Source organism: Lissotriton helveticus, chromosome 12 (assembly GCF_964261635.1).
Source record: "Lissotriton helveticus chromosome 12, aLisHel1.1, whole genome shotgun sequence".
Classification (NCBI taxonomy): domain Eukaryota; kingdom Metazoa; phylum Chordata; class Amphibia; order Caudata; family Salamandridae; genus Lissotriton; species Lissotriton helveticus.
Genome location: NC_136073.1, coordinates 313,009,178 through 313,036,245, shown reverse-complemented (window position 1 = coordinate 313,036,245; position 27,068 = coordinate 313,009,178). Strand labels below are relative to the sequence as shown.

At 45.1% G+C, this 27,068-nt stretch overlaps 1 protein-coding gene across 1 annotated transcript; it reads right to left on the bottom strand.

Moving 5' to 3' along the window:
- Window positions 1-476: 476 nt before the first annotated feature.
- On the bottom strand, window positions 477-25,823 carry LOC144798022 (uncharacterized). The gene is made up of 3 exons (XM_078668808.1): window positions 25,040-25,823; window positions 15,051-15,147; window positions 477-597 (listed from the first exon to the last, which is right to left on the bottom strand). Exons 1-3 carry the CDS (start codon window positions 25,821-25,823, stop codon window positions 477-479), a joined length of 1,002 nt encoding a protein of 333 aa, XP_078524934.1.
- Between the last annotated feature and the right edge of the window lie 1,245 nt (window positions 25,824-27,068).

Genomic DNA, 27,068 nt, shown 5'->3' with positions numbered 1-27,068 from the left:
TTAATGACAAAGTCCTTGTTGGATTCTAGTTCTTTTAATGCTTTAATGTGGTTATTCTTCAAATTATTTCTTGTATATATTTTACGAGATTTAAGTATTTTTAATTCATTGACCACTCCTTTTTCAAAACAATTAATTGCTTCACAGTTAATTTGTGGTAGAAACACCGACTTCGGTTTGAAGGGGGTTGCTGCCATTAAGTCCAAAGTTAAATCACTGTTGGCTGCATTTGATAGGGGATCCTCAACCCTCCCTTCAATTTCAGCCAAATCATGTACTGTATTTAGTACCTCAATGTCCCCTACTTGGAGAGCCGGTTGCTTGCTAGACCTCATGACCAGGGGTTTAGTTGGTTTATTCTTGAACCACTTTTTAAGTTTTAGTTTACGTATGTAATGGAATAAGTCAATTCTTGTTTCCGTGTAATTAAAACTAGAAGTTGGACAAAAGGAAAGACTTAACATTAAAACGTCTAATTAATCTTCACTTAATTTATAATTTGAAAGATTTACCACAGTCTTGATCTTCATGTTTTCTTGGCGAATCTGCCCCTCGTTCTCGTTCCCACTGGGCTGTCTGTTTGCATAGAGTAATTCACTGAAATAGTAAAAGCACGTTTTTTAAAAGAGTACGAGCTACTGGTCAGAGAAAGGTCAAGTACAGTGGCCCACAGCGACAGCCAGGCATGAGGGCATGGCAGAGGAGGAAGAGGAGGCAAAAAACCAAATTACTCTATGCAAACAGACAGCCCAGGAAGAGGCAGGGCAGGACCACTACCCTTGTCCTTGCACCAAGTATCGCGCTGGTCACTGAAAGTCGCTCCATGAGGTAAGGTGTGTTTTGCGCCATTCTTCTCTGCAGTTTTCTGCCAATATTGGGCCATCACAGGGGACCACCTTGCTGACTTTGTTGACTCTGCTCTTACTTGACTGTTGGAGACTTCTTACTCATCTTACCTTGTCAAGATCATTTGTGCCATGCTGCTGAAGGGCACAGGCTCATTTATCTATAGTATTTTGACTAATCTTGGCACCAGCATTCTTTGTTTCCCGAGGGCGCATCATGGGGAAAAGGAAAACCATGGAAGGCATGGGAGGAAATGGGGGAACTCGAGCAGTAAAAGGGAAGAGTGCCAGGAAGACACTTAAACATTCGGGCAGCAATTGCGTTCTTGACCGGATAGTCACCTTGATCAATGAGTGTGAGGTTATTTTAGAGGGTAATCAGACTGCGCCCAGAACCTATGGCGATTTAGCCAATAGACCTCTTCTAAATCCTAGGTCAAAATGCCCCCCAGTTATTTTAACAATGTTTCGAAAACAATCCCCATAGAGGGTTCCCACAGAACCCAAAAAGCCAACACCAATTACTAAGGATACACCCCACTTTCCCCCTGCCTCCATTGTTAGCACTGGTTCAAGTACCCTTCATCTAGAACCAGCAATTCATTGCCCGAACAGATTTTCATTCCTCCAGGACCTCAGTGATGATCGCAACGATAATGAGTCTGTGCCACCATCCCCTGAGCTGGCCTGCCACACCATGATGACTAGCACAGAAATTAAATTAGAACCCTCGGATACTTATCTAATTTTAAACACACTTAAAGCAGAGATTGGTACAATGGAAATCATGATAGAAGGCCTCACCACCTTAGTTAAAACGCTACTAAAATCAGACCCGTCTTGCATACAGCACGGCTCCCTTGTATATAGTTAGGATTTCCTGTTTTCAGTGTCTATTTTTGGTAAATTCTGGTGGTGTTTTGACAGTGTTTTCCAGTAATTTCAATACCTCAAAAAAAACTGTACTTTGCAGTGGTTACTCCTTTTTGCGCCATAAAAAATAACTGAAACAGTGTTTTACCTGTGTTTATGGAACGCATTGCTTTTATTACTGTTTGTTTTCTTCATTGATGCATGGTATGTAGACAGTATACGTACAGTGTATATGAGGTCCAAATACATTTTTACAAGTCTGACTTATTGTAGTACACCATACAATATTTTTTCAGTGAGTCTTTGGTCATCTGCGCTATCTTTTTTCTTCCCATGTAAACTTTTATTTGTTAAAAGGCCCTCTCGACATTGGGACTTGAGACTGGCAACGCCAAAACAGCGAGTACACAATTTGCCAACTATGGCCACTGACCTAGCTTTCCATGCCAATAGTACGTACAAATTCAGGGTATGAAAGGCCAGTGGGCTAACACAAAACGATGGGTCTCCCTGCATAATATAACCCCCACCGCCTAGTGTCCCAAATTTCACAAATATTAAATGGCATTGTATTGTATTTTAGTGAGTAGCACGCTACTCCAGAACCCAAGAAGGATTATTGTTGAATTAGTATAGTGAAATATGAAAGTCACTTGAGTGGTGGATATTAGTCAGTTATTTGGATTGATAAGGATAGCGGAGGGATAGGAGAGGCAAAATGGTTTGCATTTATATAGTGCTAGCTACCCGTGTTAAAGGGAGACGATGGAAGGGAGACAGCTAGACCCTCTGGCACATGGACGATCTTAAAGCACGTGGCTAGCCTGTACCATCCCTCTGCACTGGGTAAGAGGTATGAAGACAGAGATGCACCTGCCTACATAGAGCAGTGCCTCTGTAAGGTTGACCCTCCCCAACACGTAGAGGTTTTTTGGGAATGAAAGGGCCCGCCAGTGCAATGACAACCACTGGGTGCACCTCCTAGGCAGATTGCGGTGTAATTGATGCAATACTCTGTCCCACCAAGCTAAAGATCATCTTAGACAGAAGTTATTCTTCTTTACAGATGCTGCAGAGGCCCTGGTGTGGATCGCACAACATGATCCAGCATAACCCCCAAAAATTGCCGAACAATGGAAATAAAGGAGGCGCAAGAGCCAAAGTCTGCAGAGGCCCAGACATAGTGAACACTTTTAAATTGTCTCTATGCCCACACAGCAGAAGCCACAGAAAAGGCCCTAGTTGCTGTGGTGGCTCTCAGCCTAGGCCCACAATTAACTCAACTGAAGTAGGTGTCTCTACAGATTAAGATAACTTTGCCAGCTCAGTTATGAGCTCCGAAGGGGGTGACCTGTCAAAAGTTACCCCCAAAAAAACTGAAAATATGTTCTGATCCCAGGCTCTGAAACATACTACTGCCTGACTGACACAGCAGAAATGTTTGCAAAGTGTCTAATAAGACAGGAGGTTATCACCTCTATGGGTGGGGCAGGTAATACGATGGTATCAGCACGATCAGGGTTTAAGAAAAGTCTTATTTGGGTACAGACTGGTCAGGCTCTGGTGTGTGAAAGAGAAGTTGGAAAGTTTTACCCTGGATGACCAAGGGTCTCCCCCAGTGCTACACTAGTGTTGTACAAGTGTTATTGAACAATATTAACAAGCTATAGATGCTAAGAGAAGCTATCCATGTGAACAATGGGATGTAGGTTTATAAGAAATTTAAGAGAGATGAATGGTGGACGAATTGGCCGCACAAACAACTGATTACTTACACCAACCTGAACAAAAACAATCAACTCTAGGCAAGAACCAAGCATGGGCAGGAAAGCTGCAGGCCACCCTCTCTACAAACAGTGGTGGAGCGGTTCCTTTCTCGTCTCATCAAGGTGAACAACAGCTATGCGCATGCTGAAGCACGAAACACAACAAAGAAACAGTTAGCAAAACAGTCGACTAGGAAAACAGTACAAGAGTATTATGGAAAGCAAACACTAAACAATTTCAGAGATGACGCGGAGTGGGTTTTTATTTTTAGCAAACTATATCCACTGTTGAATGCAGTTTCATAATTTCTCCTGAGCAGGGATAGATTCTGTAACGCCATTTATCAAGGGACCACAGACCGTCATACCCCGATGAAAGGTACATGTATGAAGCTTGCTTGTGTAACTCTGCACTATTTAACGTCAATGATTTCAAACATGAGCTCAAAATAACATCATATTAGCATCACTTCAACAAGACTTTGTCAAACTAAAAAAGAAAGACAACTTCTACAGTGGTTTAACGATTAAAGATGCATTTCATGCTCTTTGTGAAGGCGGTCGCTTAGAGAACTATGCAGGCAATCAGCGACGGGCCACACACCAACATTACTTAACCTCATAGCTGCTACGGAACATCCAGCTCCAGTGCGGAGGTGCAGTTCGAACGTTCAACGGCAGCACTACGGAGGTAGTGGTGCCGTTGGCCGCTGAACGTGCGCAGCAATTAAGGGGTTAATCACCCTGTGCCAAAAACAAAAATAAAAAAAAGTTCTGTCCTTGAGTAATGTAATCTGGTTCTCATGAAAAATGCGCTAACAGCTTTGGGCCAAGTTCAAGCTGTATTCTGCACTATGCAAGACGAGCAAATGCAGCAGTGCAGTAAAAATTTACTCAGTGGGGAGCTGACGTCCACTCGGCCGCTGGCACGAGCGGCAGGGGGTTGCGCTCTCCCCCACTGGTACCCAGAGAGGAGCAGCTGGTTGATCGGATCCAGCTGCGACGGGTGCCCTCTGCGGCTAGGAGTGGGGCACAGTCATGGGCAGAGCCGGGGCGGGAGGGGGCTCCTTCCTTCTCAGCAACACATCATCTCCCGGCACCCCTGCAGTCGCCACGTACAACAGAGGGTCATGTCATGAGTGAGTAAATATACAGTTACTGTACATAGTTTACATATTAGTATTACATAGCTCCCAGAGGCGCAACTAGAGTTAAAATTGGCTGTGTAGCTGCAGGGACTCTAAGCAGGGGCAAAAGAACAACAATGCCTCGTTAAGTAAATGATCTTTTTAAAGACCTGTGAAGTACTCAGGTGCGGCCGCAGTAAGACAGACGGTGGACCACAACAGCTCCTTTCTCCCCACGTGAGCCAAGCAGGGGGCTTGGTGTTGCTCTGACCCTTGAGCCATTCACACCTCGGCTCCCCTGACACCTCCCCGCCAGGCCACCCCAGGCAGGTCAATGTGGATGGGGAAGAAGTATGCGTGGGCCTCACCAACCAATGAGTCTCCCCTTCAGCTAATCTTCAGGTTATAGAATGGTCTCGTCCTAAGTACCCAACGATTTTAATATTGAATTTTTATAATGCCCCAGAGAAGGATACACAGAATACACATTTGAGTACTCTGGCCTCTTTCTTTGAAGAATATAAGTCAAAACAAAATGCTTTATTCGAAGTAATTTTAATGGGCGATTTTAACATACACCCCTGTGGATGGGATTGTTTGGTAAAACATCACATAGGTCCCCCTGGCTCAATTTCCACTCACTTTGAACATTCCCCTCAAGGTGAATTGCTGGAAGACTTACTTGCCAATGTTAACCTGTATAAAATTGAGGGAGCCTGGGGGGAGGACAGGGCCCCAACCTTTATAGAAGGAGAGGCAGATACAATAATTGACTTCATCTTTGTCGCCCCTGGTATAGTATATGTGGTCTTGTCCTTTGAAGTTGTAGTTTCGGCCTTTAGCGATCACAACCACTTGGTTTTGTCTCTACTTATGGGGGGGGGGGGGATCAGACAAACAGAAGGAGGGTGTGGAACGTAATTATGATAAACTTATTCCTAAGGACCAGGGTAGAAGGCTTAACTGGGCCAAGGTGGTCCCAGACACCTTTATGCAGGATCTAGAGAGCAAAGTAAAAGAGGACATGGAAATATGTCTAGATAGCTTGGCAGACGGTAAAGAGGTTGTTAATTCCTTTATTAATATCTGTGCACAAATTAGACACAACCTGAAGTGTGATAAGAAGAGGGACGGCACAGACCAACCAAGGTGGTTTGATGAGACGTGCTCAAACGCCCACAAAGAACTAATACATGCATTAAAACAAAAACCAAGCAATTGGGAGCTAGTGGCTTTACTAGGCAAAAATTACAAACTCGCCATGGCTAACCGCAAAACGTGCATCAAAAACGAGGCATGGGAAATCCTTATGTCAATAGATGTTCTTAGAGATAGCTCCAAATTCTGAGCTGTAATTAACCATCCCTATTTCGCTGGCACAAATAATTCGATTATGGACTCTGTGATCCCAGATGAGATATGGGTTGCGCATTTCAGTAAAATATATAACAGTGAGGAGGAATATACACCTGTGACGGGTCCTGCACATACTCACTTAGCTTCCTTTTTGCCTTTTAAAGAGGCTGAGGTTCAGAGGGCCATTGTGGAGATGACGAAAAATAAGGCACCAGGCCCAGATGGTGTGCCCGCAGACCTTTATAGGACCCCCTTCGAGTTTTGGGCCAAGACTCTTACTAATGTATTAAACTCCACAGTTACATCGGGGTTCTCCTCGTCCTGGGCCACTTCTTCTATAATACCGGTATTCAAAAAAGGCTCAAGAAGTGACCCTGCCTGCTACAGGCCGATCTCGCTGATTGACTCTGCCGTTAAAATCTTGGGCAGAGTTATTCTGCAGAGACTCGGAGAACATCTGGAAGAGAGGAGGGTCCTTTCTGAATTACAATATGGGTTCAGGGCTAAAAGGGGTACCCTCGACCAATACCTTAACCTCCATCTGTTAATTAGCAAATATACCTTGGCTAAGGAGGGCTTGTTATATATGGCCTTTATGGACCTATCATCGGCCTTCGATCTGGTCAATCGTACTAAGCTCTGGGCTATTTTAACTAGTATAGGGATAGACCCTTCCCTGGTAAATTTCTTAGCGGCCCTGCACCAAGACTTGCGAGCCTCAATTAGAACCAACAGAGAGGGAGGAAGTACCAGCTTCTTTAGATCAAAACGAGGCGTTAGGCAGGGGTGCATCTTGGCACCCCTCCTATTCACCTTATATATAAACTCCCTTGAATCAACCTTGAAAGGGTCCACACCAGATGTCCCACATGTGTGGGATTACGTAGTGCCAGTACTCCTCTATGCGGTTGACGCGGTACTACTGGCCTGTACAGGGGTAGGGCTGCAGAGACTCCTGGACGATTATGGGCAGTTTATGTCCTCCTTGGATTTACAGATAAACAACAAAAAATCGCACGTTATGGTGGCAGGGAAACGTCCTAAAACTGTAAAGATCAGAAAGTTTTTGTGCAATGGAGAAGAGATCTCCAGGGTCCCGGTCTTTTCTTACCTGGGCGTTATTTTGGACGAAAGGGGTACTTGGAGGCCACAATTAAACGCAAAAGGCATAGCTGTCACTAGATCAACTTCAGCATTATTGAGCTTCGCAAAACGACTGGGTTCGCGCCCTATAGAAGCCCATGTTGACAGTCTACAAGTCAAAATGCCTTTCAATAGCAAAGTATGGCGCTTCCCTGTGGGGATTTTTACCACAAGGCAAACTCCAGGTGGCAGAAAACAAATTCCTTAGATCTTTGTTAGTGGTCGCCTAATTGACCCCAGTACTCTCAGTGCATACAGAGCTGGGCCTTGGTTTTATCAGCGATCAATTACAGCTGGCACCACTGACTTGCTGGGCCAAGACCTGGCTGAATTCTGAAATCAGTTTAAACCACTCTATTCTTAAAGACTGTATGGCACTGGATAAAGTTAATAAAATCCCATGGTTGGTTTATATTAAAGACACTCTTTGCAAATTGGGGAGGCCTGATCTATACTTTGTCCCGAATTCGATTCAGAAGGGTGACGTTCAATGGATTAAGGAAAACTTTCGGGGTCCAGTAGAGCAGGAACGGGAGGCAGTAGAGGTACAAAAACCAGGTGTTAGAGCTAATTACATACTGCAGACCACTCACACAATGGAACCCTACCTGAAAATTGTTACCCGACCGTTCCATCGCAACCTCCTTGTGAGATTTAGATTTAGTATCATCCAGTATTCCCTGGGGAATTATCCGGTTTGGGGGAAAACCAGATCCAACTATCCCCTGTAGCTGTGATAATTTTTCTGAACAGACACTGTTGCACTTTATTATGTTCTGTGGTCATTATGAGGACTGTAGGAAACAATTTTTAGTTCCTATACTGAGAGAAGCAGGCTTTATACAAGTTCGGCCTGCACTCCGCTACCTACAGCTCCTGAGTAGTACCAGGGTAATATTTGGGGTCGCAAGTTTTCTGGTTGCTGCTACGCGTATCAAGTCTAAAAAATCGACCCTAAATGTTCTTAATACTTGATTTTAACTGCAATCAATTAATTTTAAAGATGAAATGCTCTATCCTATGTAAATATATGAAAGTAATTTTTTTTAAATGTAATAATTGCTTTTAACTCATGAACTGTTTTCTTACATATGTGATGGAACTGCTTTTATGATTTTAATTAATCGAATAAAGTATGAATTGACTTGACTTGAGTCTCCCCTAATTTAATGGGGGTGACTCACGTTCCGAGCTGATTCCTTCTCAGGCCTAAATTGCTGTTGGCTTTTAATGCTTTGGCTCCATCAACCAACAGCAATTTAGGCCCAAGTGGTGCAACAACTATGAAAATCAGTGACACTCGGCTTAAACCGGGTCAGCTGATTTTCATCCGGTAGGTTACTGTCTGGCACAGTCGGTTTTAACCGAATTCCGGACAGCCTATATATAGTCATCATCCACACCCTACTCACAATGATCCGTCTTCATAAGAACCAGCATTTTGCAGTAAAGGACATATTTCCCAGGGCCCTATCTCACACCATCTGGCCATTCCTGCTATTTCCACCCACAAGCAAGTCACAAAAGATCCGTTAGCTGGGAGAAAGAGTGGTCTTGACATCCCCATACAAGGCAAGATTAAGAGGCTAGCAGCCCCATTGTATCTTGAAAACAGCTAAAGGGCCGCACAACCATGGCAAGCCCAGCCCCTCATACACAGAAGCCGAGATAAGCTATATCCACCAGCTGCCCCAGCTATTACTAGCTTGTCGCAATCTAAAAAAATCCTCATGACTAATGTCCCGAAAATTAACACCAGGCACTTCTATGAGAGTGAAGACTCCTTGATAAACAAGGTGACCCATTGGATTTGTCATGTCAGGGGCTGTCGATCAGTGATCAGAGATGACATTCTTAGAGCAGGGAGGTGTTCCTCTCCAACTAATTACCTGGATAATATCGAGATCACCCTAAGGGGAACTGAGATGGCATAAAACCTCCTTGCTCTAGAATTCCGTACCTTCCATTCAATGTAGGCATCTTCCCACATTAGAGCAAGGTAGGACACCAACCTCACGGCCACTATCATCTTTGGCAGGCAGCTCTTCCTTGGAGGCCAATGACTGACTACAGGACATGGCTCTCCACCATCTTGATCTTTCCAGCACAGCATACAGCTCCAGCTATATAGCTAGCTCCCTTGCAATTTCCACTCCTCCCAATCTCAACTAGAGATAGATCCCCCATGCAGTCTTTCCACTTCCATAGTTGAAGAGCAAACATCTGGTAATCATGTGCATCTAGCCATGCAAACACTATTCTATATGCCAACCAATACTCACATTCCTACACAAAGCACTGCTTTCGGTCCTACGGACCCTCAGCAATCGTTTAAAGGAGTAAAATCCCACTGCCTCATTGGAACCAACTAGTGGAAGGCTTCGATGTATGCATTTTTCAGAAGACATGGAGTCTGGTCCCTTTACATACAGTTGGCTATACCTGTTTTCATTCACCTGCAATTTAGATGGGGAGGGGGCGCCCATCTGGGGGTCTGATTGTTTGGATAAGGATCGCACTTGATTGTCGAATCATTTCCCAATCAAGCTCAAGCCCTGACATCACATGGTTAAAGAATTAGGGGACCTAGGGGTAGGCCCGCAGTCAAACTCTTTAATGTCTATGCAAGAGGGATAAATGGAGGTAGACCCTCAGCCACCCTGGCAGCATTCGATGAATGCCTAGCTAACTGCTCACCGCATGCAAGAGTGATAGTCACAGGGGACTTTAATTGTACCTTCGAAACACCTTGTTTTGGAAGATCTACCGGGATCCGAATATCAAGACAACAGGTGGGCAATCCCCCAACTTGGCCTTCCCTTAGTCAAAAGATGGACAAAACAGGTACTCCAACTTAATGCCATCCCTATGGAGTATGGGCTAAGGGCTGTCAATGGCAGGTCAATATCTGACAAGCAAGGTGCTAACACTTACAATAGAGCCAGCAGTCCATCCCGGATCGACGACATCCTCCTTGATGTAAATTTATGGGGGAGTATGATCAATATGACAGTGGGCTTGATTACAGAGAGCGGCCATAATCCCCTGTGCTTAACCTTCAAGCCCTTGTGGGAGGCACCTTATTGTCCAGTTGAAAAACCAACCTCCAATAGCTACCAGGGATACAGTCCATCTAACTGTAAAAGGTTTTTTAAATAGAAAACGGTAGCCTTGAGTGATGCAAAGATTGCAGGTATTAAACATGCGCTAAGCACAGGTACGGCCAAACTGCAAGTCGCGGCCCTAAGCTCAACAAGTCCAGCGGACGTGTACAAGGCCCCCACGTACACCACCAGCCAAATCAACACACATTTTCAAGTCCCAAATCTGAATAAAAAAACTCAGGCATAATACCAAGGATCCATATTCATGATATAAAAAAGACTGTAGAGAAAAAAGACTGCTTCTGGCCAAAGCCATCAAAGGGAAAAATCAGACCCTCATAAAATTGGCCAGAAACTCCTACAAAGCAGCTTAGCGGGAGGCAAAGATAAAATGGGATGAATTACGTTGTGAACAACTCAAAGATGCATGCTCTTCAAAAGACACTAGCTTGTTTTGTAATTTGGTTACTTGGGGGAGCAAGGCAGGTGAACACCCACCCCCAAATTATATTACTAGCCAGAACTGGTATGACCACTTTAAAGGGCTGCCTGTATTTAACAACAGAGGCTAGTAAAAAAGGGGGAGTTAGATTTACCAAATGGGCCCAGTGCAGAAGAGGAGTGTTTCACCTTAATGGAGGCAAAAGCTGCAATAAATAAAATTGTCCCATCCAAAGCAGGGGGTCCCGATGGCTTGCCTGGGACCTTTTCTTGGCCGATCCCCACCACTGGGCTCGCAACATTTCACTATTAGCAAATGAAATAGCCAATGGAACACGGTCCCAGCGTCATGGAAGATGGGCGAAGTTGTCCCTATTTACAAGAAGGGAGACAAAGACTATCCTTCCAACTACGGACGAATTAGTCTGATTGATGCTATGCAGAAGGTCTTTGACCGGATGATTCTGCATAGGATACATTCATGGACCGAGGTAGAAGAAGTTCAATCCCAGTATCAGGCCAGATTTAGATCAAAGACCGGAACAATGGACCAAGTGTTCAGACTCCTCCTCATCTATTGGAAAGTAGTGGTGCTGGGCAAGGGCAGTCTCTATCTCGCTTTTATCGATCTGAAGACTGCCTTTGACCTGGTTCCCAGATCTAGGCCTTGGACGACGCTTGGCGAAATGGGTATCCCCCCCCTTTCATCCTAAAAATCCTAATTCGGTTCCATGAGGGGACTTTTGCCCAAGTTAGGTGGGCGGAGCAGGGACAACTAACAGAGCCCATCCCTGTCAACAGAGGAGTACGACAGGGCTGGGTCCTGGCCCCAACTCTGTTCTCCCTTTATGTGAATGAGGTAGTTGATTTCCTCTTAGAGGAACCTGCAGACTTGCCCACCCTGGGGGGTAATAAGATACCAACCCTGTTGTTCGCAGACAATACCCTCTTGATATCAAAGACCCCAGTTGGTCTACAACACCTTAATGAGAGATTTCAAACCTTCTGCGAAAATCGGGGATTGGTAATAAACAGCACGAATACTAAATGCATGGCCTTTAACTGTCACAGATCATATATGAATGGCCCTTTGCCTGGGAGGGTTACCCCTTGAAAAGGTGGACACCTTTGATTACCTTGGTGTAAGACTTACTGACAAAATGTCTTGGAGACCCCACTCAGCAAAGATGTTGATGGCACATAAGAGCGTGGCCGGAGTAATAGGGAAGGAACTCCGTCTTTCACGTCCTAGGCCTATAGCTCCCGCCTTTCAAGTATACAACACTAAAGCAGTTAGCTCAGCCCTTTTGTGGGAACAGAGGTCTGGGGCTTTGACAAACTTAAAGAGCTTAGTAGATCAGAACATAAATTCCAAAGTTGAGACCATGTTCTCTACTTTGACAGGTTCAACTACCAATACAGCTTTGATGAATATAGTAGACTCAAATCCGTCACAATGTTCTAGTCCTAAGATGGATATATTTGCTCCAGTCACTGATACAGAGGTTCTTACGCATTTGATGGCAACTAAACCAGGCTCTCCAAATGATCCCTGCCCCCTTCTATACTAAAACTAGCACCAGAACCAGTCACAACTACCCTGACTTCTATTATTAATGCTATGTTCAAGGAGGGGTACTTTCACAAAATATGGAAAACCATATCCATAGTGCCCCTCCTGAAAAAAAAAAACTTGATTCTAAAGACTCGAACAACTTTAGGCCTATTTCCAGACTCCCACTACCAGCTAAAATCACAGAAAAAATCATGAATTCTCAACTGAGTTTGCTTTTGGAAGAGGCCCAGGTATTGGACCCTACTCAGTATGGTTTCTGGGGGAGTCACAGTACTGAGTCTGCCCTATTGAAATCTACGGAGGAAATCAGGTCCAGATTGGATCAAGGAGGTAAAGCGGCCATGATCATGTTGTACCTATCAGCGGCCTTTGATATGGTCCAACATGTTTTATTGTTGGACCGTTTACAAGAGATTCGAGCCAAAGATACTGCCTGGAAACTACTTAAATCCTTCTTACGGGTCGGGTACAGACTGTGTCTCTTGGTGAGTTTACAGCAAAATCCTTCTCGCTTCCCTGTGGTGTTCCTCATAGCTCATCTATTAGTCCAACACTTTTCAATAGTTATGTTTCTAAGCTTGCCCCTTTGATTGAATCCTTTGGCTTTAATTTAACATCATACGCGGATGATACACAGATTGTGGTTTCTCTGCTACCAGATAGGGTACAAGGACTGGCATCTCGTTTCCATGATTGTATGACAGCAGTGGGCAGCTGGATGGCCCAAAACTGCCTTAAATTAAACTCCTGCTAGACTGAGGTGGTTTGGTTTGGCAATGACCCACATTTCTGGACCCCGGCTTGGTGGCCAGACACATTGGGTCCTTTGCCAACTCCAATTAGGAAAGTGAGGAATCTCGGATTCTACATTGATAACAAGCTTAGTTTTAAGGACCAAGTGAACTCGGTGATTTCTGCTATGACTTATGTTCTCAGATCTTGCAAAAAAATCATGCCCCTACTACCTAAAGACAGCCAACGTATAGTTATCACTGCCTTAGCTATGTCCAGATTGGACTATTGCAATAGTCTTTATCTTAATATCCAGGAGGGCCTGATGAAGAAACTGCAGATTCTGCTGAATGCAGCGGCCAGATTACTTACCGGCCTACCCAAGCATGCTTCTATCTTGGCTGAGGTTAGAAAGCTCCATTGGCTGCCTGTAAACAAAAATGTGTCACTTTGAAAGCGCTCTGTGTGGTCCACAAATCCCTTCAAGGTATTAGACCCCTTCATCTTAAACTACAATTTCAGCCCTATGTTCCAGGCAGACCACTGCGCTTCTCCACGGCCAAACTGATATCTGTGCCCTTGGTAAAGAGGTCCAACTGGGGGGGGGCCAAAAGTTTTGGATTGGGAGCATCTAAGGCATGGAATGATCTTCCCTTGCAGCTAAGGTGTCTGACAAACCATCTAGACTTCAGGAAATCTCTTAAAACTTGGCTTTTTGCAAGCAAATAATGTTCCCCTATGACCCTGGTTAGTAATCTCTTTAGGACATCATATGCAGCGCCAGGACACCTTTGGGTATTAGTTTGCGCTATAGAAATATCGATAACATTAACATTAACATTAAGAGACCCGGTTATGGCACCTAGATATGTTCTTCTCATATTGTTGGATATGGGCAGGCGGTCAATAGCTGACGTAGCTAGGCTATGCCCTGTACTTTGCTGGTCCCGCATTAGGTGGACTCCAGAGCTTCTTTCCTTTGCCGATGACCTTACTGAGATCATCCGCCTAGATATCGGCTGTAAAATAGGCTGGATTGCTGGCATTAAAACAACCCTGACAGCCATAGGTGTTCCAACCTGTTGGGACAGCCAGTAACCCCCAAGGAGAGAAGCACTCAAACGCCTATATTGGGAATGGGTGGACCAACGGGAGAATTCCAAACCTAATGTGGCCAATTAACAGCAGAATTTCTCTCTCACAAGCAAATAAGACATCTTGACATCTTGAGCCCTTCCTTGATACAATTCAGGTACCAAGAAATAGAATGCTGTACATGCATTTAAGGTTTGGAACTCTTGCCATTTGCGAGGTGACAGCAAAGTGGGCCATTAACAATGGAAAAAACTGTCCATGCTGTATAGTCCCTATAGAAAGCATTGCCCATTTAATGTTTACCTGCCCGGCATATAAAACACCACAGGCTAAATGGCTGGAACCGCTTTGTCAGCAGTTGGGCACACAGGACCATTACACAGCATTACTGCATCCTTAGGTCTGATCCTAGGCCGTTTTTTTTTGCATGCTGTGTAGCAAAGTTCTTGGGACAAGCATGGCTTATAAGGTGGAAAGTCCTTGCAAGATTGGTGCAATTTTTATTGAAACAAGGATAGCCATAAACTCATGTTTTAACGTAAAAACTATTTGCACTGTCTTGCACAAGCACTTTATTTGTCGAACGTCCGCTGCTATGTTAGGGACATTTTAACAACTTTTTAGTATACTGGTCCCTCATTATTTTGATGATGAATTGACTGTTTTTATACTTTTTTAACTGTAGAAATATATTTGACAAATTGAATTGTGCACCTGTTAATGTTACCTTGTTTTTTTAATATTTCGAAGATGACATAATGCTTTATCGAATTTAGGGCTCAATTGACCATTTTGTTGTATCAATTGCTTATGTAAATTTGAAATGTTGTATATTTGCACTCTTTTTTTAAAGGAAAAAATGTATTTTAAACATAGCTTTTATGACATTTCTGTCAAATAAACTGTATATCTATCTATCTATTAAATAAAACTGAACACTCCAAAGACAACCTTGACAGACTGCCAGATCTTGTGGTAGACCTGAAACTAACCAAGCCTCTTGTAGGTACGCCACAATGTTGGAAAGTCTGATATTCTGGAAATAACCCACCAAGTTCCCATAACCAAGACCTAAAAACCACAGAAATTCTGTAAATGAATAAAGAAATGAAATATGACTTAAGATAGGAAAGCGCCATCCTGCCATTATGGCATGGAAGATGTAGGAACGGTATACCCACACCTTGCTTTTTTTATATTGCCAAATAAATCTCTGCCAACCTGATTTCACCTTTTTGAAAAATGATTTCGGCAGAAACAGTGGTATAGACCTAAAAGGATAGAGAAAGCACAGTAAGATTACCATTTTGATCATCTTACATCTACCGATGAGGCCCAAATGTAGCCTATCCCATTTCCTGAAGATCCTCAGTGAACTTCCATATTGGGCCTTATAATCCAGATTTATGATTTCCACCATATCTACAGAAATTCTCAAACCGAAATATGTTCCGTAGGTGATGAAGCAAATATCAGATGTATCCAGTATGGTACCTGTTAAAATCTCCAAATTTAATTCATAACCAGAGGCTGAACCAAAATCAGCAGACGTTTTATCTATTGGTTTGAGTGCAGCAGTGACAAGGGAGGAGGTTAGTATAGCTATATAATCTGCGTAAGCTAGAAAATAACTTCCAGTGAATGCAGACAGAATGGTTGGATGATAGTCATTCTTAGTCTGCAGTTTGAAGGTGTGTTGGCTGCAGCTGTGCTAAGAACCACCAGGGCTGGTGAGCTTGTTGGGATGGCTTTGCAAATGATGCAGCTAGATTTGACGCCAATGCGGTCTGGCAAAGGGTACCAATGGAGCTCCATCAAAGCAGGGGTGATGTGATCATATTTCTTCAGGCCCTCGATGGGACATGCTGCTGGATGTAGGATGCCTCTAAGGGGTGTCAGTGTGGAGTCTGGGAGGCCAGAGAATAGGACATTCCCACTATCCAGATGCATAAGTACAAAGGCATGAACAGCAGTTCTGAAATTACATTCTGGAAGAAATTGTTTGGCTTTCTTTAGAAGAGAGAGCTGGTCCCAGACAGTCTTAGTTTTTTTGACTATGTGTTCCTTAAGGTAGAGATTGGTATCAAGGGAGAATCCAAGTGAGTTGGCATTCGGTGAGAGTGGGGGTTCGAAACTATCAAGGGTGCATATGAGGGTGGGATGGTCGACTGTGATGAAGGCAGCTAAGAGGTCCAGCAATATCAGCAGGCAGGGGTCAGCTTTATCTGTAGTCAGAAGGTCACCATCTACAACAGGCTTCTCCAGCGAATAGCTTGTGAGCTACTGGTAGCTACCCGTCGATGCATAAGTAGCTCTCCTGTCGGTGCAGCCCAGCGTACTAAATTAGAAGCGTTTACTTTGTTGATTTAACACATGAATACCAAAGTTTAAAAGTGTGTATTAAAAGAAAATGTGCGTATTTGAAGAACTCAGACATTGATGTTTGGATAACTAAGGTTATATTTTCAAAATAGAGTTGAAGCTGATATTTGAGAAATAAATCATTGATAAGGCTTTTTTAAATTTTTTTGTCAAATCTGTTTATTAACATTTTATCGTTTTCAAAGTACATTACAAAGATCGATCAGTGTAGCACGGCGATCCGGTCACGCCGGTTCAAAATTCGGGCACCATAAATCAAGACATTATATAACCATGAAGACGCGCTGACAGTGTCTCATAAGTAAAAAGTATGTGCTCAGAGCTGGCTGGTACGTGGAGGGCCTAGTCCGGCAACCTCTAGATTAGTTCATGACTATCTATTCATTCAGTCTTGCACAGTAACATGCTTGTAGGGTGAATCCCTCTGCTATGGACTTGCACAGAGAAATGACATTTATCTAACAATTGTACAAAAACTTAAACAACAGCGGCCAAAACACAGACACTTGTTCATGCTGATCCTCCTCCCGCCCCCCCGACCCTCCCCCCGCAAGCGCATCTTCATCTGTGAGCGGACATGCATCTCAGACCTGCGTGCCCAGAGGCTGGAAGACTACATGACAGATTATCCGGACAGAAGAGCAGCCCACGGTATGCTCCAACCCCTCAGAACATCTACCTAGATCACTTCAGCATCCGAATCACCAGTCCCCCCCGGCAGTTGTAAGGCATTGCGCCATAGGTTCTTTTCGAGCCCCGTCGTTTCCTCCCTCCGTATGGCTAGCCATTCCGCCCGGGCCCACGCCTGAAGGGAAGTGTCCCACGTCTGCGCAACAGGTGTTTTGCGCGTCTTCCACCGCCTCGTAAGGAGGCGCTTCGCCACCACCAACCCCAGATCTAAGAAGCGGGAAGATGCCTTATCTTTGGGCGATCTCTTGAAGTGGTGTAAGATGTACTCAGGCCAGTTAAAGGGAAGGGTACGACCTGTGCACGCCCCAAGCATTCCACATATCGCATTCCAGTAAGCACCCAGTCTTGGGCAGCTCCATAAGAGGTGGAGAAGTCCTGCGTCTAGTTCATCGCACCTGGGGCAGGACGCATCGTAACGGTGAAAGTACCTATTGGTTAGCTCAGGCGTGAGGTAGGCTCTATGAACGACGAAGAGTTGTATCTGGCGAAAGCTCATGTTTCGGGGAATGCGTACCGGGCTTTTAAGAATTCTCTCCCACTCCTTATTAGTCAGCGCCCGTCCTATGTCTTCGTCCCACTTGCCTCTGAGTGGGGCTAAACTGGTCTCTGTGTGGGCCCTTAGCGATGCGGCAAACCAGCGGACCAGATGCCTACCCCTCCCCATAACGTGAAGATACTGCATGGTTAAATGTTGTTCAGGCTCTGTCGCCATGTCTCCCCATCTAGCCGCCATCTTTGCTACGAGTGAGCGATGCAGTAGGAACCCCCCAGGAGGTAGCCCGTTCTCGGATACCAGTGTCTCATAGGCCACTAGTGCTCCATCCCTGAAAAGGTCACCTAATGTCTGGATATCAGCCTCTCTCCACTGCTCCAGCATGGGGTGCGTAATAGCTCCCCCGCCCCCTGGAGAGCCCTCCAAGGGTATAGCAGGCACGTATGGGAGCACCTTTCGTGTGAGGAACAGGGCTCCATGAAAGCATTTGTATGCCACCGCCAGCAGCGGTGGAGTGGACCTCTCAGGTGCCGTCAATGGGTGGAAGAGCTTGGTGACAAGACACAAAGAGTATGGCGGCTCGATTGTAGCAGTGTCCTCCCTACCCTTATCTGCCAACCAGCGGGCAATCCATTGAAGCTGTGCAGCCAGGTAGTAGTGTTCAAAGCAAGGGGCGGACAGTCCTCCCCAGCCGTTGGCAAAAACAGTTTCGGCAACGCTAGCCGGTGCCGGGACGTGCCCCAGATGAGGTCCATCAGGACCACATTGAATTTTGAGAAGAAGGGGGCCGGGATGAATAGGGGCAAATTGACAAAATAGTATAGGAGCATGGGAAGCATGACCATTTTGGCAAGGGCCACTCTGCCCGTGATTGTCAGCGGAAGCGTGGACCAGAAGCCTATTTGGGATCTGAGCGCTGCCACCGCCCGCCCCAGGTTGCCGTCGAACAGGTCAGCTGGTTGGGGATAGATCTGGATCCCCAGATACTTAAAGGTATCAGCCCTCCGTCAGCCCTCCAATGGACTCTCGTGCCCCCCAGGCAGTACTCCGTATCTTCTATCCCACTATTGAACGCGTATAAACAGGATTTTCCCACATTCACCCGAAGTCCGGAGACTTCTGCGAACTTACTCAGCAGCTGGGCCAGTTGCTCCGGTATACAACTCACGTCTCGCACAAATACCAGCAGGTCGTCAGCGTAAAGCGAAACCTGATGTATTGCATCTCCCAGAGGGATTCCCGCACCTAAGGTCTGCCGCATTGCCACCGCAAGAGGCTCTATCGCCAGCGCAAATAGTAGGGGTGACAGGGGACAACCTTGCCTAGTGCCCCTCCCCATTGCCACCACTTCAGAGATGTAGTGGCCCAGTCGCACACGTACAGCAGGGTTTTTATAGAGGAGGTCGACCATTTGTAGGAAGTCTACGTCAAACTCGAAGTGCATCAGCACCTCGGCCAGATACCCCCATTTCAGGCAGTCAAAAGCCTTTTCCAGGTCGAGCATTAGGCATCCCGCCCCGGGCCATTCCTTCATTGCCTCAGCCGCTACTCTGAAGAACTTCCTGAGGTTCAAGGATGTGGACCGCGCCGGCACAAACCTGTTTGATAAGGCTTTTTTTTATGTTGCTGGTGGCAACTGTGCTTGATGAACTGAGATGGTAATCTCGCATATGTTGGTCACTAATGTAATATTTTTTGCTGTGGTTATTATTTCAACACTATTAATATAAGTAGCAAAGGAAGGTTTTCATTCAACATAAGCAGCTCTTACTACAGAAAGGTTTGGCGACATTTGATCTTACAATGTGTAAGGTAGTGGTCTCTGTGCTGTAGCATGATCTGAAGCCAGACTGGTAGTCGTGCAGGGGATAGTTAGCATTGATGTGATGTTGGAGTTGAACACAGACTGCTTTTTCAATGATCTTTCCGATGATTATTAGGAGAGAGATGGGTCGGTAGTTGGCGAGATCAACAGTGTTTAAAGTGGCCATTTTCTTGGAGCTATTTTCCATTAACAGGTTTTGTATTTTCTGAGCAGTAATTTATAGTGCAATAGGACTTATTAGGTAAGAATGCCCAGGTGTGAATCCATATTATTCAGTCACAGATGGGTAACTACTGCATTACATTAGGGGGCATGAAGTGGAGAGTTTACACCCAATCTTTCAAATGACCAGCTGTTAATGTTCTACATTGTAGACCACTGGTGATTGGTCAACTAAAATTCCCACTAAATTAGCCACAGAGTAAACATTTCTGGGCTATTTTTGTAATGTTTTTAAACAACAACAACAATGCCTCTATATATACTGCTTTAAGGGGATCATTTTAGCTCATACATCCGGATTTACAACCATGCTTCCTAGTCTGCCCTTTCAGCGGTGCCACAATCAGGGCTGGCAAGAACAGCCAGAGCCCTTACCAAGAAGCAAAATATAATAGAGAATGAGGGCAGTGCAAGCATATAGCTGGATTTCCAGTGAATTCCAAGCTTCAGCGTGAAACAAAACTAAATGAAGGCAAATATTAATGAAGTTTTACTACAGGTGCATTTATGTTTGTCTATGCAAAGGATTTATTTAGTAACTCTCTCAAGGGATTAATCACATATATGGATATACATTTAGGAAATACACTAGACCAAACAGTTAAGAACATCATCCTCTCTTTGATATTTTAGAAAAATAAGTATTTTTTCTGTACGAGAATGCACACTCCACTCAGGGCCCGATTAAAAAAGGAACTTGAGTCTCGTATAGAATGATCAAAGATTGGATGAATCATCCATTGAATATGCATTACACTGTCATAGCTGATGCTCACATATAGAAATAAAACGCTGAAACACTATTCATGTCTGATCACGATGCATTGATTATGCCACTGAAAAACCACAGAAGTTTAAAAAATAGTTATTTTTAAAAAATAGTTATTTTCCCATGAAAGGTAGAAGGAAAGATGCTCTACAGTGACACAAGCTAAAAAATAAATGTGGAACTCAGTTTACAAGGAAAGTTACGTTACTAACAATCACTCAATTGCCATGTACTTACGTACAGAGAAAAATAACCAACGTTAAAAGTCCATACTGCATTGTCTTGCCTATTTTTGCTTCAGTTTGCTACATGTTGGTTGTATCTTGTAACATATGTTTGAAATGATATTACCTGGTGTGTTTTTAAGCTTTCTATTGCATTAAATGATTCCGATAACTTGCGAGTTGAAGTACCCAGTGTTGGTAGGCTTGTATTTAGTGCTTAAAGCAGCATAATTTGGGCTCAACCCTTTATATGTAACTATTATGCAATTATATATTTATACACAATATAACATTCACTGTGTGACTTGATTTCCTTAACGTCTGTGATGCATTTAGATGTGTTAATGGAATATAATCATCGTAGAGACTGGGGATTTACCTATAAATGCATAGATGTTCAATTGCACCATGCAATAATGTTTCTTATTCACATTTGCAATTATACATGTACATTTATAATCATGTACTCAAAGTTCATATTGACTACTGAGTTAACTTAGACTGGCTACAGGCATCAATTGAAATGTGTTTAGCTATGCCAGTATGTTATTTCGTTTTTTCTTGCAGGTGCATTATCATGCTTCTCATTAGCTAGAGATTGTTTGTATTAGACTGTCCATAGAGAGTCCTGCAGAGAGGAACCTGGCAGAGAGCTTGGAGAAATAAAGGAGAAAGGAAGCCTTTATTGCTCTAAACAGGTTAACATACCGTTTATATCCTGCCTACTTACTTGCCTCTTCTGTCATTATGGGGAACAAGTGTTACTCAAAGAGTTTTGTCACTTACGTTCATTTATTTTTTGACACTTTCACTTTTTGTGCTTGGATTCACTTTACACTCTAGACTGTTAGGTTTGGGATAGATATATTTTCATATTCTTAGGTTAGTACCTTTTACCGCCTCTTTCCCTTATACTTTGCTTTTATGCTGAATAATGTAGATTTTCCTAGTTATTATGACGGAAAGTCTTAATTTTATTAAAGACACGGAGGCGAGTATTATGCATTTCTTATCTTGCAAATTTATTATAGCAGCCAAGATAAGTGAAACCACAGTTCCCAGAGGGCCAGGCGACAAACTGGGCCATGGGAACGGGAAAAAACGATAACTCAGTAACCAATCAGCACTAGGAACATAGATAAGAGACCAAACTGACTGCGCAGCTTCCTCTTTTCGCTAGCGAGCTTGTCAGATAACATTAGAAAACAAAAGAAAAACAGCCAAAATTAGAGAAAACGCCAAAGTCCAGGAACAGACATCTTGAACCAAAAGGAGCCAGGGCAGCAGTCCAACGTGGGTATCTGCAGAGGGTTCCAGGAGAGCCGGAGGGACAGTCCAAGAGGGAGAAGAACGAAACCGCTGGAGAGAAGACTTCCTATGATGAAGCAGGTGGCAAGGCCGGATTCGCTGCAGGGAGGGAGAACACATGTTAGTAGTGTAGCGGCGGGATAATACTCGCCTCCCTGTCTTTAATAAAATTAAGACTTTCCGTCATAATACCTAAGAAAATCTACATTTTATGGCAAGACCGAAGGCTCCTATTATGCTTGTTCAAAGCATATCAATAACATCAGAAGCTACCAAATGAATAGGCTTACAATAAAACATACGAAAAATACTGTCATTGGACCAATCAGCTGATCTCAGGATGTCCTCCAAGCGGGAACCAGACCAAAAGGCCTTGGAGGCCATGGCTCCCCTGGCCGAATGCGCTCCGAAAACGGAGACGTCAATACCGGCAAGGGACATCACCCAACGAACCCACCTGGCAAGGGTAGGGGAGGACACAGGAAGATGGGGCTTACGGAAAGAGATAAGGTGTTGGGAACAAGAGGGCGCTCTGAGATCAGCCGTTTTCTGTTCATACACCTTCAAACACTGTCCTACACATAACTGGGGGTGAGCAGGAAAATAAGGATAAAAAACAGAGTCTAAATTAGTCTTGGTTCGTCTGCGAATCTGGAATAACACACCTGTAGGGGAAAATTGACGAGAAGAAACATCTAAAGCTCTAACATCAGAAACTCTTTTGATGGAAATTAAGCATAATAACATAGTGAGCTTAGCAGACAACATTTTAAGAGATAAGGCAGAGTTTTCTGGCCAGTCCGTAAACAGTTTAAGCACCACAGAAACATCCCATAAAAAGGTATACTTAGCCAACGGAGGTTTTGAGCAGCGAACACCTTTGAGGAGGCGACAGATCAAAGGATGAGCGCCAACTGGTTTGCCATCGATCTGGGCGTGGTTGAGTGAAATGGCTGAACGGTAGAGGTTAACAGTACGATAAGCCTTGCCGGCACTGGCTTCAGAAGCCAAAAAGTTAACGATAAAATTCAAAGGGGCTGAAAGGGGATCGATATTCCTTTCCAAACACCAGCTTGCCCAAAGAGACCAGGCGGATTTGTATGCCTTGGAAGTTCCTGGAGCCCAGGCTTGGCTGATAAAGAGAGCAGCCTCTTGTGAAATGAGGAGGTTAGAAGAGGGAGGCCGGAAACTTTCCAGCCCGACAGAGTCAGGGAGTTGTCCAGGATGAGATGGTGGCGATCGCCTTGGGGATTGAGAAGAAGATCCTCAAAAGATGGGAGAAGAACTGGAAAGTCTATCGCCATCTCTGGAAGAGAGGGGAACCAGATCTGAGCTTGCCAAAAGGGAGCAACCAACACCAGAGAGGTGGACTGACGTTGAACCTGAGAAAGGACCCTGTTGATCATAAGGAAGGGGGGAAAGGCATAGTTGAGGTGACGAGACTAATCCTGAAGGAAGGCCTCCGTCGCCAGTGCCAAAGGATCCGGCCGCCAACTGAAGAACCGGGGCAATTGAGAGTTGAGGCGGGAAGCAAAAAGATCGATAGAAAAGGGACCCCATTTGTGAGAAAGAGAAAGGAAAACGGAGGGACAAAGCTTCCAATCGCTGGAATCTCGGAGGAAGCTGGAGTGCCAATCCGCCACTGAGTTGAGATTCCCTGGGAGGTACTCTGCTGACAGAGAAAGTTGATGAGCTAGACAGTACTCCCACAGGCTTTTCGCTAAATCCGCTAGGGGCTTGGATTTGGTCCCACCAAGATGATTGATATAGCGGACCGCAGAAACATTGTCCATACGCAGGAGAATAGAACAACGGATTCTGTCTTTTGACAGGCTTTGAATCGCAAAGGAGCCTGCAAGCATCTCTAAACAGTTGATGTGCAATTTGGACTCCTCTGAAGACCATGTACCGCCAGTCGAGATAGGACCACATCGGGCGCCCCAACCCGATAGACTGGCATCGGATTCTAACACAAGATCTGGGGCTGAGGCGAAGATAGTGCGCCCGTTCCACGCATCTAAATGGTCTATCCACCATTGAAGCTCGTTGCGAGATTCGAGATCTAGGGCGACGAGGTCTGCGTAGGCAAGACCTTGGCGAAGATGTCTGATTTTTAGTCTTTGGAGAGCACGATAGTGGAGGGGACCTGGGAAAATGGCTTGAATGGAAGAGGAGAGAAGACCAACGATCCTGGCCAGGGACCTGAGAGACAGAAGGGAGGTCTGAAGGATGGAAGCAATCTCCGCTTTGATTCTGGAAACCTTGGAAAGAGGAAGGCGGAGCGACGCAGTGACTGAGTCCACTAGGAAACCAAAGAACTCCGTGTTCTGAGATGGAGTCAGAGACGACTTCTCGACATTGATGAGAAAACCCAGGTCTAGAAGAAGAGACCGAGTCGTCTGTAAGTCTGATAGCAGACACTGTCTGTCTGAGTTCAAGATCAGAATGTCGTCTAGATAGATGATGAGTCTGATCCCTAGAGAGCGAAGAAAGGCGACCACTGGCCTCAATAGTTTTGTGAAGCACCATGGAGCCGAAGAAAGACCAAAGGGAAGAGTGGTGAAACAGTAGGTCACTCCTGACCAGTGGAATTGCAGGAACTTCCATTGAGACTGGTGGATAGGAACAGTAAGATAGGCGTCCTGCAGGTCCAAACGAACCATCCAATCCTCGGAACGAAGAGTGTCCCGTAGATGAAGAATCATCTCCATTTTGAAATTACTGTACACCACAAATTGGTTGAACCACTTCAAGTTGATTACTGGGCGTAATTTCTTGTTTTTCTTTTGTACCAGAAAAATGGAGCTTAGAAAGCCGGAGGAGTCTAAGGGAAAAATGCGGATGGCCTGCTTCAGAAGTAAAGAGTTGACCTCGTTTGAGATTAGATCGGCCATAAGGGAGGAGAAGACGGGAGGAGGAGGGAAAGAGGTCTGGACAGGCGGAGAAGAGAGTTCTATAAGATAGCCCTGAACAGTGTTTAAGACCCAAGGATCTGAAGTTATAGTGCGCCATTTTGCTAGAAAGAGTTTTAGGCGACCCCCTACAGGAGGGGAAAAAGAAGGGCTTACCTTGCTGGTTGGCGTTGGAGTTGCGATAGCCTTTTTGTCCTCTGCCACGGAAACCACGGCCTCGCTGTGGGTAGAATTGTGGCTTGTAATCCTGGTTGTTACCGTAGGAACCTCTGGAGCCTTGGTTATAAGGACGGCCGGAAGAGCGGCCCCTGCCTCGTCCGGCCCGTCCAAAAACACGAGGGGTAAAGACCTTCTTGATGGACTGTTGGGCTTTGTCCAAAGATGCAAAGGTAGAAACGAACCTGCTGAGGTCCCGAACCAGATTGTCACCAAAAAGAAGGCCGTTGGCTTTGGAGCCAGGATCCATAGGGGCGAGATTGGCGAGTTTTGGATCCAACTTAATGAAGAGGCCTTTACGACGCTCATGAGTAATGGCCGAATTGGCGTTACCTAGAAGGCAAAAGGCCCGTTGAGCCCACAAGGATATGTCTTCAGCAGATAGGTCGGAACCTTCCAAGCGGGCGGACTCCGCCATGTCAAAGATCCGGGCAAGAGGACCCACAATATCCAAGAGTTTGTCCTGGCACGTGGACCATGCCTTATCTACCCCTTTACGGGGATCCTTGCCAAATTTGGAGAAGAACGTGAGAAGGGGCTGATCTATGGAGGGAACCAGGGTGATTTTATCAGGAAGGGCTGGTTTAGGACATTCAGATTTGAGTCTGGACCGAACCGCGGTCTCCAGGGGAAGACGCAGGCGTGCCGAGATATATTCCCCAACATGGTGAGAGGGAAGCCACTCAGTGGAATTGGGGTGGCGAATGGTGGAGGGATCAAACATGGGGAGGCCCTCGGAATCGAAAACTGGTTCAAAAGTGAAGGAATCGGACTTGGCAAGTTTAGAAGGGGGTGAAGGGGGGTCAACAACGTCGAAAAGGTCAAACAAGTCATCAGCGTCAGCCATATCATCATCAGTGTCCAAGGCGGTGGACAGAACCAATTTTTTAATTGGTGACTCTGCGTGTTTAGATTTTTGCTTTCTCTTGCCCTCGGAGCCAACAAACCCCTCCTTGCCAGGAGGCCTGGGAGGCACTGAGTCCTCAGTCAGAAGCGAGGGAGACTCGCTGTTCGAAAATGACGCTTTCTTAGGAGCACAAACTGAAGCAGAGTGGTCCACCTTGCGTTTTCTGCTATCCCCCGCAGATTGGGCCATAGCCTTGGACAACATACTGAGCATGGTGTTTTCCATAGATTTTGACATGCGTCTCATCGACAGTTCAACCGCATGCTCCACAGAACTGTTAATAAATGTATTCAAATCTTTTTTAAACGATTCACCGTCCTCTTTGGAAGGAACCTCTTCAGAGGAACTGTCACGTTCCATAGTCACAGCAAAAACAAGGTAGGTAAGGGTTAAAACTAACAAGGAGCACTGGGGGCGTGTACGGGGCGTGGACGGGGCTGGCCGAGCACCGAAGGAAGAGCCGAGAGTCAGCAAGAAGGCAGGCTGCAGACACGGGCTCCGAAGAGGACGAGCGCGGAAGCCTCAGAGGAAGGTGGGAAGAGGCGCGAGAGGCGCGCGAGCAACATCGCCGGGCGAAACCACCGGCCCGGGCTGGGGGGTGGGGGGTGGGAAGCGCGAATGCAGAGCAAGAGCAACAGAGGAGCGCGGAACGCGCTAGGCAGAAGCGAAGCAGTGCAATACCAATATAACATGCAGCAAGCACAGTAAAAGTATTATGAAGTAATTATAAAGAATATAAAGTACAACGCAGTATAAATAAACTGCGAGCAAAGATAAGAGACACTTATCTGACTGCGAGCAGCAAGAAAAGAGGAAGCTGCACAGTCAGTTTGGTCTCTTATCTATGTTCCTAGTGCTGATTGGTTACTGAGTTATCGTTTTTTCCCGTTCCCATGGCCCAGTTTGTCGCCTGGCCCTCTGGGAACTGTGGTTTCACTTATCTTGGCTGCTATAATAAATTTGCAAGATAAGAAATGCATAATAGGAGCCTCCGGTCTTGCCATAAAATTCTACTTTTCCCCATCACTCTTCTTTTTTACTTGGGATGAATGTTTGTGTTCT